General features: G+C 40.2%; 1 protein-coding gene across 2 annotated transcripts in view; it reads right to left on the reverse strand.

Annotated features, from left to right (window-relative positions):
* Nucleotides 1–15,470, reverse strand: part of trappc9 (trafficking protein particle complex subunit 9) — a 324,830-nt gene that overhangs the window by 250,350 nt on the left and 59,010 nt on the right. For both annotated transcript variants that reach the window (XM_061255361.1, XM_061255360.1), the window contains one exon: nt 1,214–1,340. In XM_061255361.1, coding sequence (XP_061111345.1) covers nt 1,214–1,340 — 127 coding nt within the window. The remainder of the gene's footprint in view (nt 1–1,213; nt 1,341–15,470) is intronic.

Consider the following 15,470-nt stretch of genomic DNA (forward strand, 5'->3'; position numbering starts at 1 on the left):
CACTCTTGCATATTTATTATAATGAAAATACAGCAATATCCTCATTAGACCTTACAAGATTAATGGCTGAACCTCATTTCAAACCAAATATTCAATTTATTACATAGTGCAAGCATCTCTACGCAGGGCATTGCAAAAACAACATTTCATTTTCAATTCACATTATTTCTGTAATTAAACAGTTATTCCTCAAGAAAGGAAATGGGTAAAACTTTCACAAATATAGCATTTAAATAATTTCATCAAGACAAATGTTCACCCATTTCACAAAAAAAACAAAAAAACGTTGGTTCACAAGTCATTAAAAACCACTGAGTCTATACATGTATGAAAAACTGCCCCCACGGCAATTCAATATATTAATCACGATGGCGTTTCCCAGCTTTTGCTTAAGGTCTTTAGAACAAGTAATCAAAGGGCTGAAAAAATGAAATCAGTTCTACTTGTTTAATATTGTTGGACTTTTCATAAGAAAACTACTTATCCTTGATGTGAACCTTTCAAGAAACACTTCCATTCATTATATTAATTTCCTCAGGCGATACACAACACAACTGGGAGAGCGGTCAGATCAAAATGAGCTTAAATAAAGCAAAAAAAAGTTATTTTAACTACGCACAGCTGCAGAGGAACCATCAATTATTCCATGTTGGGGCAGGGTTGCAAACTAACAATAGTCACCTATGCAATAAGAAATGGGAGGCAGGGCAGGCATGATCTCCGTAATGAGAGCCAAAATGGCTGATCCATAAATATACGCAAGTGCTCTTCACTGCAGTTGGCTCTCATTGTGTTACGACGAGCACACACAAAATTGTCTATATGCGAACCAGACGTTCAGTTGGTTATTTTGATACTGAGAGTTAAGTCCTAGTCTGAGTGTTTCACTGGCCTAGCTCAATGTTCTCAACCTCTTTCCATGGAGGGGCCAGCATTTGCGGGTTTTCATTCCAACCAATTAATGCTGCCTTTATTTAAATGAATTACAATTACTCATTTAACCATACACATTTAACTGCACTATAGCACAGAATATTCAGGAATAACAGTTGTTATTTAGACACACAAATAACATATTTCAGTTCCTTTACATTATGTGCAAAACTACAGCCCCAATTCAGCAAATATTTCAATTAATACTATAATCCAGATCTGAGGCCGGAATTGACCGCTTCCTGCCCCCGGATGAAGGGTGAGGATCGCGGTGACTCACCTAACGATGGGCAGCTTGGTGAAAGGGACTGGAGGCAGCTTGAGACCGTCGGGCAGGGCAATGACCTCCATGCCCCCGGGGCACTTGGACGTGTAGTTCTCCAGGCTCTGGGTCACCTCCTTCTTCTCTGCGGAGGCAGAAAAAGAGAACCGGTCAAAGCCCCAAAAAAATTGTCATCTGTTCCATTCAACAAACCAAACAAGTTTCACAACTGCAAAGCAACTTTTTTAACCATAAAAAAACCAACAGTCATTTCTCTGCACTTCCGAGCAATGTTTTTTTTTTTAGGGGTTACTGTTTTGAGAGCCTAAAAGCCTTCTGTCGAGAGACCTTATTTAATTTCATTATTTGTTGTTGTTTGTTTTGTTTCAGCACTTCTACTTGGCAGGGCTGACCTTTGGCTGTATATCAGATTTTAACAAGTGCAAATTACAGTGCACCTGGAGATCATGGGGAAGGCTTTTCAGAGCCTGCTCTATTTCATCCCAGACTTCAGGAGGGCTGCCATCCACTTACAGCTATATCTATAAAGCACTAAAGTGTTTATGGCCACGCGGTGTCATCACTCCAAGCTGCGCCTGTCCGTGCATGACAAACGTATCTCTCCGACTTCAGATGCTGTGTATCACACTACACTTATGTTTGGGGGGAAGGTCTTACACCCCACTCCCAAAACTTGCCGTTACTCATTCCTTATTAACGTGGGGGTTGGAGAACATACTGTAAAAAGGACAACGTGTCGGTATTTTAGCCTGGTTGTGGGCGGCCTGTAGCGTAGTGGTTAAGCTACATGAGTGGGACATGCAAGGTCGGTGGTTCGATCCCCGGTATAGCCGCAATAAGATCCGCACAGCCATTGGGCCCTTGAGCAAGGCCCTTAACCCTGCATTGCTCCAGGGGAGGATTGTCTCATGCGTAGTCTAATCAACTGTATGTCGCTCTGGATAAGAGGGTCTGCCAAATGCCATGAATGAATGAATGTGAAGTTTTTATTTATTTTATTTACCAGGGATTAATCAACATTTTCAGTTTCCACATCAATGTATATGTGCCAGAGTTAGCTAATGAGCTAAGTTTCATCTGTAGTCCCCAGCCTGCGTGTCTTTGGACTATAATGCAAAGGTGTGTCACAGACATTGACAACAGAGGCAAAGCCAGCCGTCTCCATGGATAAACAAACGAGTGAAATTTCACAGTCAAATACAGAAGGCAGCTGTTACGCAATTGCTTAAATAATGTTTATGCATGTGCTTTTCTGCAGCATGACCACAAAACATATTTGGGGATTGGATTCGGAGTCAATACAAATCTCCTGCATTCAAAATAGGGTGAAAGCAGTATTTTATCAAATGGTCGCCACGGCATTCATTTCAAAATCCTTGGGAATGTAAAGCAATTAGTGAAAGTCATGTGGTAAAAGTCTGTTGTGTTCATCACACTACGCTATTCTACTGCATCCTTCTTCCATGGAAGCCTTGCTGAACTTGCTGTTCCAATCTTGCTCATCATGGGTAATGCAATCGACAATGCAAACGCTGTCAAAGCACTTAGTCCATTTGAGAAGTCTATATCTACTATCGCAAAAGGCCACAGGGAGAATAATTATGTTGCTGGAGAGCTTAGGCATATTTGTGCCACATGGCAGAAAATGTGTTGATGGATAACTTTTCTGGAAAAATCTGCTATAAATGCAATAATGTTACCAGTTGTATATTTGCACATATCTGACCCCAGACACATAGCTTTATTGATATCGTAATGGTAATAAGATATTTGATCCTTTCAAAATTTCTTGACATTGTCAAGTAACATGTCCTCAATAAATACATACAATTGTTTCTGGTTCATGCCTTAATTTGGAGTGATGTGATGACATATCCTTTGGGGTCATATATGACCTCAGTGAAAAGCAACACATTCCAACATTATAAAGGAATCTTTATAATATATGAAGTGATACATACCAACAGATCTCTTGGGCAGGTATAATTCTGTTCCAAATTGAAGTTATTGTATAGATGTGCTTAATTATGAGGTTAAATTGTAAATGTTTAAGTACTAAACATTCACTGTAAATTTATAAATTTGGTATTTCAGCACATAGCACTGTAGTGTGGGGGAAATGTAAAATCGTATAATTTTGGGCTGCAGCATGAAGTCGGGGACATCTGTAAATACAGAGCTTGTGAATAGCATCACAGACTCCACTGAATGAGTTCACAGATAAATCAGAGAGCAGTGTCATATCATATTCAAAACAAGGATATGCAGTCCCCTCAAAAATTATTAGAACAGCAAGGTCAATTCCTTTGTTTTTGCTATACACTGAAGACAATTGAGTTGGAGGTCAAAAGCTGTACATGAGATGACATCCGAATTTCAGCTATTTTTTATTCATATTTTTAAACAACTTAGAACATATCACCTTTTGTATGAGACCATCCCATTTTTAAGTGAGCAAAAGTATTGGAACATGTGACTGACAGGTGCTTCTTGCTGCCAAGATGTATCCTGTTAGATTGATTGGTCAAACAGTAAATATTTCGGAATGTGTACTTCTGGTTTTAGACCTGGGTTTTGCTTGTGAAGACTGCATCTGTACTAGAAAACATGAAGACCAGAGAGCTGTCTTTGGGAGAAAAGCAAGCCATTTTGAAGCGTACAAAAGAGGGGAAATCCATTCCACCAGCATTGGGGATAGCTTGTACAACAACTTGGAATGTCCTGAAACAGAAAGAAACTGCTGGCGTACTGAGCAACAGACATCGAACAGGTCAACCAAAGAAAACAACAGCAGCTGATGACAAACATTGTGAGAGCTGTGAAGAAAAACCACAAATCATCAGTCAATGACATCACAAACAATCTCCACAGGGCAGGAGTGAAGGTCTCTCAATCAAGCATTCAAAGAAGACTTAGAGAGCAGCAATATAGAGGCTATACCACAAGATGCGAACCACTCATCAATAGGCCAGATTACAATGTGCAAAGAAGTACAGAGATGAGCCACAAACGTTTCATGGACTGATGAGACCAAGATTAACCTCTAACAAAGTAATGGAAAGGCCAAAGTGTGGAGAAAGAAGGGATCTGCTTATGATCCAAAACATACAAGCTCATCTGTGAAGCATGGCTGCTTCTGGAGCGGGCTCACTTATCTTTATTGATGATGTAACTCATGATGGTAGCAGCAGGATGACTTCAGAACTACAAAAACATTCCGTCTCCCAACTTACGGAGAAAAGTGTCCAAACTAATTAGGAGGAACTTCATCATGCAGCAAGACAAAGACCCAAAACACACTGCTAACACAACAAAAGACTTGATTAGGGAGAAAAAATTGAATGTTTTAGACTGGCCAAGTCTATTACCAGACCTTAACCCAATTGAGCATGCATTTCACCTCCTGAACAGGAGATTGAAGGGAAAAAAAACCCCAAAATAAACAACAAATGAAAGAGGCTGCCGTAAAAGCCTGGCTTCATGCCAAGGCACAGAGAAGCTCCACACAACACCAAGAAAACTGCCTTCCTCCTCCCATGAAAAAAACACAGCTGCTTAATTGAGCGGATGGGCTAATCATAGTTCAGTGAATTACTTCTATGAAATGACTACAATTCACTGCGCTGCAACAAGCCAGGGAAGGGAATAACCACTCCCCCTTCTCGCATATCATTTTATCAGTACTTTTTGCACTGCCTATTAAATGAACATAATGTTTTCACAGTTGGAGAGCTAGTGTTAATGTCCAGCCTGTCAAGCAAAAAATGAAGACACATGCTCACAAGTCTGCTACCTATCTTGTTGAACTGAAGACCCTGTACACATTTATTTTCTAGCATTCCAAGCCTCATTAAGCCACAGGATAGATTTACGTATACTTACTTTTTGACTTTTGTAGGGGTGGCCTGTAGCGTAGTGGTTAAGGTAAATGACTGGGGCACGCAAGGTCGCTGGTTCTAATCCCGGTGTAGCCTCAATAAGATCCGCACAGCCGTTGGGCCCCAGAGCAAGGCCCTTAACCCTGCATTGCTCCAGGGGAGGACTGTCTCCTGCTTAGTCTAATCAACTGTACGTCGCTCTGGATAAGAGCGCCTGCCAAATGCCAATAATATAATAATGTAATGTTTTACAAAGATAACAAAGATTTCCTTTTATTGTAAAGTATGTCATTTATAAACACAAGCGTGGAAGGTATGGTGCCATGATATACAGTATGTCTGTTCTGTAATGGACATTTACACTCAGTGAGCACTTTATTAGGTGTTTATACGACCCATTTTTATTTATTTTTTTACTTATTGGTCCTCTGCTGCTGTAGCCTATTCGCTTAGAGGTTTAACTCGTTGTGTATTCAGAGATGCTCTTCTGCATACCACTGCTGTAATGCATGGTTAGTTGTGTTACTGTCACCTTCCTGTCAGCTTCCTGTGAGCCTGGCCATTCTCCTCTGACGTCTCTCATTAACAGCATGTTTTTGCCCACAGAACTGCTGCTCACTGGATATTTTTTGTTTTTTCGCACCATTCTCTGCAAACTTTAGAGACTGTTGAGCGTGAAAATCACAGGAGATCAACAGTTTCTAAGATACTCAAACCACCCTGTCTGGCACCAAAAATCATTCCATGGTCAAAGTCACTTTGATCACATCCCTTCCCCTTCATAACATTTGGTCTGAACAACAGCTGAACCTCTTGACCCCGTCTGCATGCATTTATGCATTTAGTTGCTGCCACATGATTGCCTGATTAAATATTTGCATTAACAAGTTGGTGTACAGGTCTACCTAATAGATTGCACACTGAATGTACCAAGTTCACAATATTTACAGAACTTGGTTAGCAGCCCTCTACCAGACACACACCTGATTGTTTAAAACAAAAATGCCATGTTTTCCATGCAAGAAATATGGTCTCAGTATTTGTTTATTTGCGGTTCTTCACATGAAACAGTAATGGTGAATTTGATGTACAGTGCAGTCTGTAAGTGTTTGGACAGTGGTACAATTTCTGTTCTTTTGGCTCTGTACTCCAGCAGATCGGATTTGAAATGAAACTATGAATATGGGATTAAAGTGTAGACGGTCACCTTTAATTTGAGGGTACATCCATATTAGGTGACTTGGGTATGAATTACATCCCTTTCTATACAAAGTCCCCCAATTTTAGGGGACCATAAGTAATCAGACAGTTGGCTTCTTCGCAGGTTCAGATTAGTAAAGTGTACTCAATTGCTTCCGTAGTGCAGGTATAAGAGAGCTTTCAGTAGCTAGTATTGGTTCAAGGCTTTTGATTGCCTTGAAAGTCTGTTATTGGTGTTTGTCAACATGAGGACCAGTGAAGACATTATGAGGCTGAAAAAAAAGAAAAGAACTGACAGTCAGAGACAGAGGCCAAACAACAGACTTTTTGATACTAAGAAAACCATACTCTTATGTTTATTTTCGTAGAGAATATGTGTGTCTTTGGGCAGGGTGGGGGGTCCAATATGTGTCAATATTAAACCCCATGTCTTCTGAATGGTTGCTCAGTCTGGTTAATCTAACCACCTACTAACACTCTCAGATATTGGTAAACATTCCAATATAAAAGGGTGAGGTAAGAGATTGATTTCTGAAAGAATGCTTCAAAAGCAATAACTTCACCAAGTTCCATTCAAATGGAAATCTTCATAAGTTTTATGTTCTCAAAAATGCAGACTTGACACACCCGCAGGGCTATGAGCTCAATTTTATTTTAAACATTTACAGTGTGCATATTAGATTAAACTGAAAAATACATAGAGTAGGAGTTGGGCACAAACTCTTCGGCGGACAGCTCTAATAAGCTGCCGCAAGACCAGTTCCAACATGGGCGAAGCCGCAAATAAGAAACGCGTTCATATGGGCAAAGCTTGCACCATGACTCATAACAGCTTCTCAGCTCCAAGGCATTAATCATCCTGTGAAAGAGATAAGAAGCAGGAGCTATGGTGCTCTGTGGAGCTCTGTCCAAAATTGGGCTTTTATTCCGTCCAGAAAGAAACATGAGAACAGAGGCTGAAGAGGTTGAGACACAAGCTTGATAGGCAAGATTTTGAAATCCGTCTCTCTCCGGCGTGAGTGTGCTACAGCGCTTCCCTCATCCGACAGCTCAAGGGCTTTAACATCGAGGGGAGTTTGAAAAAGAAAACAAATGTGTTGGCCAGTAAAGTTGGGTGAAGACAAAGGGACATTGTGTCTGAATTCATTTCGGCCGAACTGCGAATGAAAAACATGCACGTTGGATGTTCGCCACACAGCGGACTGCACACAATCCGGTATTCCATAGCTCTCTGCGTCATCTGTGCAAATGACATTTATAAATGTCAATAATGCTGCTAATTGAATTAATTAATAATGAACGTAGCTCAAATCAGCAATAACATGGAGTCATGAAAGATACATCCTCCATGCACAATTCGGGGGCAGCATGTAGCCTAGTGTTTAAGGTATATGACGGAGAAAAGGTTGGTGGTTCAAGCCCCAGTGTACCCAGAAATGTAGGGTTTCATTCAGTGAGAACTTTATCAGGTACACCTGTACACCACCTGTACACCAGATTGTTCATGCAAATATTTAATTAGCCAGTCATGTGGCAGCAACTAAATGCATACAAGAATGCATTTAGTTGGTCAAGAAGTTCAGCCGTTTTTTAGACCAAATGTCAGAATGGGGTTGAAATGTGATCTAAGTGACTTTGACCGTGGAATTATTGTTTGTGCCAGATAGGGTGGTTTGAGTATCTAAGAAACTGCTGATCTCCTGGGATTTTCACACACAATAGTGTCCAGAGCTTGTTAATGCGTTATGCGTTGTTAATGAGAGAGGTCAGAGGAAAAGGGCCAGATTGCTGAAACCTGACAGGAAGGTGGCAGTAACACAAATAACCACACATTACAACAGTGGTATGCAGAAGAGCATCTCTGAACACACAACACATCAAACCTGGGATTTTGAACGCAAAACACTCTGTAGAGTTTGCAGGGAATGGTGCGAAAAACAAAAAAACATCCAGTGAGCAGCAGTTCTGCAGGCAGAAATGCCTTGTTAATGAGAGAGGTCAGAGGAGAATGGCCAGAATAGTCAATACTGACAGGAAGGTCAAACCTATAAGTGGATAGGCTACAACACCAGAAAACCAATAAGTAAAAAAATAAAAATAAATAAGTCCTAAAAAACAAATACCAAATACCAAATAAAGTGCTCACTGAGTGTATAGCTTCATACATAAGCAAACTGTTTTAGTCAGAGTGGCCTCTATGATATTGCAGCACACCAGCAGGTTATATAATAAACGTACTGCAATATCACTCTGAATAAAACCTTTTAAAGGAAAGAACAATACAACTAACAGAATAAGGACTGGATGCAATCAACATTTGTCTTTAGCTCTGGCATACATATAAACACAAGTTTTTTTTTTCTCTCAGACTCAGTCTGAATTCCCAAAACATTCAGGGGTTTTTTTTTTAAGTTGAGGGCAAATATTGACTGGACCCAGTCCTTAGAATTGTTAGAATTACATGAAAAGTAACTGTCAATGGCAGGGTACCAAAAGACTCAGAGCCCTGGGGCCTCCATGAAGAAAGAACTAGAACAATTCTCATAGAAGCACAATGTACAGCCTTCCCTTCTGGCACAGACCACAAAAGCAGAAACTTGGTTCAAATGTCTAGCGAGAGGAAAAATCAACATACACAGAATCTTAAACACAAGCAAAGGCCTTCTAAAAAAGCCAGTAAAATCTCAATGGCAACATTTGTTTCTATTTTTTAGAGTAACATTGTCCTTTTGACTCAAATTACTCAAATTAACTGACATCTCAATGCCATCTTCTCACAGGCCTTCACGCGGTCATGACCCCTCTTCATATTAATGGAAGAGAGACAGAGTACGAGTGCAAAAACGAAGCCAAGCGGACCAGAATGTCAAGCTGCTATGGGAGATGAATATGAAAGCACAAAATCTGGGTTTATTCTTTTAAAAAGAGTGTGGATAGAATTGGTGATGAGGGAGCGACCTACTGGTTTTTAATTAATTCAAATACACAACAGCTCTTTCTGAAGGAGGAATGGAGATGAAATGAATGAAATTAGACAAGTTGATTTCGACTTGATTATCAACTGACATAACAATGACTGCTCTACGTTTATGTGGTCAGTGCCTACGAGCCCTCTGCTGTTCAGTTACAAACATAAAGCTATATAGTCGTTTATAGACTCTTATAGTCGTTTACTATAAGAGAGGATAAAGCACAGTTGCTACAATATCAACTGACACCACCACTGCAAAATCTGCACAAAATCAAAACCATGGTAAACCAGTTTGGAAGGCAAATTAACTTCATAATATGGTAGCATGCAATGGCGGTTTGCACCAGATTTTGGCATCCTTTGGATTTCACGCCTCTTTCCACAGTACAACCATGATACAAAATGAAACAAGCAAGGGAGCAGTTGGTGTGTCCCATGTTACTTTTAAAATCCAGTTACCAAGTCATGAGTCGAACTGACCCTCCTGGCCTGTAGCCACAAAAGGTGTTGATAAATGGGAGGCTATAAATTAACGTATGGGAGAAGGTGAGTCTTTATCTTTTTTTGTGCTTGCTGAGTAATGAACTAGTGCAGTACACAAGCAGTACTGAATACATTAATCCTGACATTCCCAATTCAGACCGAGGAGAAATGGCTGTGGTAACTAAGGAGTTTCCGTTTCCAGGTGAGGGGAAAACCCTCAGCCCTCAGATTCTGAACACAGCGCTTAATGACTTGCCAAGTCTGGAAGAACTAAACAGGCCAATCAAACCATCGGCTGTAAGGCCTCAGCTCGAAGAACCCTCATCTGTGAACAGCGAGCAACATCATAATGCCACTGGCAATATGAGGCCAACTGCCACACATTCAAGCTAACGGAACTCAACTTTTGCTCAGCAACACGCAAACAATGTGCAAATATTGTAATATTGTAATAAGTGGGTGCATTTGGCAGATGGAAATTTTAAGTTCTGCAACAAAGTCAAAGGGCTTTATTTATCAAGTGCATAGTATAACACAAGGTCATTCTTAGAACATGGAAAGCAACTACGTAGTAGGCATAAAAATAAACGATTCTTACAATAAGGGCAAGAATAGCAAAAATAGCAGTAAAACATTAGCAGCAGTTGCAGGGCCAGTAAAGATGGGGAATATACACTAAGAATAGGGGGGCCAGACGGGCAGTAGCAAGAACAATCCATAGCCTGGGTGGCTGTAGTCTTTTGTGATTTTCCAGGCTTTCCTAAGGCATCGTGTGGTAGATGCCTTGCATGATGAGCTTATCACCCAGGGCCTTGCAATTAGCAGTGTAGCTGTCGTAACAAGTAACAATGCAGCCAGTGAGAATGCTCTCAATCGTGCGCTTGTAGAAATTTGTGAGGTTTCAACAGACATACCAAATTTCTTGAGTCGTGAACATACCGAGGAACTCGAAGCAGGCAGGGGACTCTCTACTTCAACTCAATTGATGTGAGTGGGGGCGTGACCAGCTTCAAATACATCCATTTTGAACAAACGGCTTCGGTTTCCATTCCTTCGATATTCATAAATGCCATTCAAGTTTTGCGCAAGGCTCTTAATGGGGCTTTTTCTGTTGCTGTAGAGGATGCGGAGGTCAGTCTGTCGGGCAAATGGAGCAGCTATCCGCTGCGTTACAGTGCATCTGTGGCACACGGACACACCCGAGGCGATGCGGCCCGCGCGAGAGGACCACTTCATTACGCGGTCCGGCGAAGCACAACGTTCACCGTCCCATTGCCGGCTCCTCGCAGGTGGATGGCTGGTCCTGAAGAGGTAGACGGGTTCAGCAAGCAGGCCACGCACCACACCCTAAAAGTTAACTTTGCTGACTCAGTGCCATGCTGAAATAATATCAGGGGCCTTCCTGCGTTTTAACAGACAATTTATAATATATTGACATAATTCTGCACACCAGAGAATGAATATGACTTGTACATACAACAGGATATCATTAGTTTTCCCTATAAATTACTCTCCCAATCAATACTGATTGACTTATGAGTAGATTTATAGATTGACACTGTATGTAGACAGATGGAGAGGTTACATTTGCAGGCACCTTGTCCTTTTCCCCGCAAAGTACATGTTCTAGTGCCAACTATTTAGTAGTCTTGTTGTTGTTGGTGGTTGTTGGTTGTTGTTGTTGGTACCTTCATAGCAGTGGCGGTAAGAGAACTACAGGAGCAGCTGGCTGTGAAATGCCCATGAAATTCTGTCACAAATTCAATTTCTTTCCACAAGGTCACTCATAATCACTGCAAAGCTGAAATCTTGCATGTGCTAACGGCTGACCATTTTGCTGGGTGATTACATAAAATATGACACATGGATGAATAAAACTCTGTTTGTCTTGCTCAGAAACAAAACTCCAAGAACATTAACGTCTTCATTAGTGTTGTACAAGCAGCTAGTCTCGCTGACCTAGCTGTAACAATAAATCTGTCCACTAGAACAGAAGGCCTCAGAATGTTCTGCATATTCCACAGCAGTGCAGTGTACTCCAAAGGGCAAAAATGGCTGTTCGGAAACAAAGTCATTTTAATGTCGACAAAACAATGCTTACCCTTTTTCGTCTATTACCGAGTACAGTTTGACATTTCCCATGGTTTGCTGCTTTAGCCATTTTAATATCAAAGAAAACAAAAATAAATGTTCTTCCCGGCCTTCCAAATTACTGTAGTGAAACTTCCTTCGAATACAAGAAGCAAAATGCTCTGGTTCTTTGTGTTCTTTGACTCATGCCTCATTTTACAAATGTATTATTGAATATTAGATTTTTTTGGTTGTTATTAACGGACATTACACTGTTTTTGTCAGTCAGACAAAAGTAAGAGAAGCAACCTCAGTGTTCATTTAAAAAAACATGGAGGGAATTAGATGCTTTATTTTGACTGAAAATGAATAAAAAAGTTTTTCTATTACATTTATCATTTATCTGTAACCAGGGAGCATAAGTAATTCCCTGTCATGGTGGCATAAACAGTAACTAATGAAAGTAAGTAAGCAGGTAAGTAAAGTATAGTAAAGTAAGCAAGCAGGTGAGCACTCATTTTCACTCCTTGTATCATCACGAGTGCATGAGTTCAGTGGATTGGACACATGCTTTTCAAATACAGCACAGAAAAAAAGGCCACGCCCAGAAGAGGCCCGAGGAGTTTTTAGAATAACAAATACAAGTAGACAAGCAAGGTATTCGCCAGAAGTTTACTCAGACACAGGTTACCAGTGTATCATAGCAATAACTGTTTCCTTTATAATATTTTAAAGGTGGAAATCCTGCGTAGTATGCCTTTTTTCTATTCTATTCCTGGGCCCAACAATCCTCTAAAGAGGGCATTAAGATGCGTGATCCTTACAAAAAAAGTGAGTTAGCATGTTAAAGACAGAAAAACGGTTCTGGGACCATTATGTCTTCTGTGAATTGCAATGACTGCTGCATATCGTCTTTTGGATTCAGAAGGAACTGGGGAAGTGCTGATGCGTTTCTACATTAACAGTGCAATAAACTGAGTGAAAGCCCTTTGAATGCTGGTGAGCACCAGGAAAGATTAACTACCCGGTGCCGTTAGATGTGAAACCTGTTGACGGAACAAAAACATGAGTGAGCGTCAAATGATTTATGAATCATTTATTTTGGAGGATTTTCCAAACGGAATTCAACGGCAGTAACAGTCACGCCTCGCTGAAACGTGATCCAGCAGAACGCTGTGCGGTATTCAACTGTCGTTGTTTCCAAAGTGATGACACAACTGGCCATTAAATGTCGCAAACCTGACATAAGTCTCCCCTAGTTTCACTCCTGGGAAGGATGAGCCAGGAATCCGCATTCTTGATAACACAATAAGGGCACATGATGAATTGCCATAAACTAATGTACAGTAATTGTTCATTAGCTAGTTTCTGGTCAGTTTTATGTATTGGTTATTAACTCATGTCAACAACTAAATTGTCAATGTCGATTCAAATTGGAAAAAATAATTATAATAAAAAAACACTTAATATATTTGTTAATGGTTAACTAATGATTTCTAATGTTTATCCTGTGGTTTGCTAATGTAGGGATATTAAGGTAATTTCCTAACTAATACATATTAGGAGTTAACAAATACATTAACTAAATTCCATCCATAATGATTAAATTTGTACTTCATTTGTAATTCATGTCAACAACTACATTAGTTAATGCCAATTCATGTAAACTGACTGTAAATTGTGACGTTTTTCTAAAGTGTAGTTTGGGACACTGCCTGCCACCCAGAACGAGCAAAATTCAAAACCAGGGGTCAGACTGTTCACCAACTTAACAAGCAACAATTCAGGGCTAACTCTAAAATCAGCGGGTTCCTATCCTATCCATGACACTCAGCTAGCATACGAGCAAAATAAAAAGGTTACAAGGCCGAGGTCATGTTACTTACACTGACCTACCATAGAACCTGAATCTTACAGTAAGTTCACTTCCAGATACAGGTGAAGGTACTAGAGAAGTGCACTGATTCAGACACAGGCACTGTCTGCAAGCATTAACTTGACTGGGGTATGAATTACCATAGTATCCACATTCTTACATTTACTTAAATCTGGCCGTACCAGATTTTTCACAGTTTGCCACATCTACTTTGAGTTGATTTCTTTCCTGTGTCTTTCACACAGGTAAGAAATCAACAATAACTGCCTGTGACCCACTGAACACAAAAACTGTTGCATTCTTCTTTTGTGATGCTTTTCCAGACTTTTACTGCAGCCTCTTTCAGTTGGGGGGGGGGGGGTGATTGGTGATTGACTTGGCCTTCTAATTATTATAATTATAAGTTGTTGTACAAGCTATCCCCTATCCCCTCTTTCCTAAGCTAGAAAATGGTTTGCTTTTCTCCCAAAGTCGGCTCTCTGGTCTTCATCTTTTTGAACAGAAATGCAGTCTTCATAGGCAAAACCTTCATAGGCAGCAGTTCAGGTTAGGTAATCAAGAAACACCTGTCAGTCACACGTTCCAAAACTTTTGCTCACCTAAAAATTGGGGGGTCTGATAAAAAAGGTGATATGTTTAACAAATCTATATAAAAGTAGCAGGAAATAAAAGGTGAAATTTGGACCTGTCATCTCATGTACATAGCAAAAACAAAGGAATTGACCTTGCTGTTCCAATACGTTTGGAGGGGACCGGCATTTTTTTCGTTCACAGGACCGGGGAGGAGAAAGAGAGAGCATGTAACTGGTAAACAAACAAAAAAAAAAAGTCTTCTCCCTCCACCCTCATGGGATCCAGGTAAAAATGACAAACTAAAATAATAAAGGCAAAGTAAAGCAAAACCTGAAAGGTAGCTTTTCAGCTTCACTTTCAGGATAGCTCCCTACAAACAGCTCCCTCTCGTATGGCGACGGTTCCCCAGTCGTCGCCGCCTACTGTGTTAAGAAGCACACCTTATCACACCTGGACTGATTTGTGATGTGATGGTCCCTCAGATTGCCATTCTTCCTTTCTGCAAACCGAGCCAACGTGCCACAATGTGTTTAAAAAAATAATAATAATAAAAAATAAGGAAATAGATAGAAAAAACCTTACTGCTGAATAACCAGACCAACCCTGCATGCATAAAGAAAATAGAAAAAAATAAAATAAAATAATAATAATAATAAACATGCTTGCTGTAAAACCAGTATTTCTTTGTAAATGAAAAGTAAAAACATTAAGATTCACCAGAGGATTCAGCAGGACCTGTACACCGACTGCGATGTGAGATAGCCTCCCGAGAGCTATTTGTCATTGCTTTTCGCAATCTTCTTATATTATCGGTGCAATTTCTAATTCCATCTCTAAGTGCAAGCCTACTCATATTGGCTAATGTGCTCTTATTATTTCCCGATGGCCGTAGCATTACAGTTCTAGTAATGAGTTTCTGAGTTCATTATTTTCAGATAATTAATAACCAAGACATGCACGGATATGGATTTAATAGCAGGCTTTAAATGGTTTTACTTAGATGGGAACGTCCATGTTTTCTACTTAAGACTTTTTATGTGGGGGGTGGCAAAATTGTCCTTAACAGCCATCAAGTACTCAATGCTTATTTTACTCAGTCAGGCATTTTATGCTGTCTATGGTACACCTGCGAGCAGATTTTTATGATATTTTATTAATTTACAGTGTGTTTTTTTCAAAAGATCCTTGCAGCCTTGGAGTGCA

Source organism: Conger conger, chromosome 9 (assembly GCF_963514075.1).
Source record: "Conger conger chromosome 9, fConCon1.1, whole genome shotgun sequence".
Lineage (NCBI taxonomy): Eukaryota > Metazoa > Chordata > Actinopteri > Anguilliformes > Congridae > Conger > Conger conger.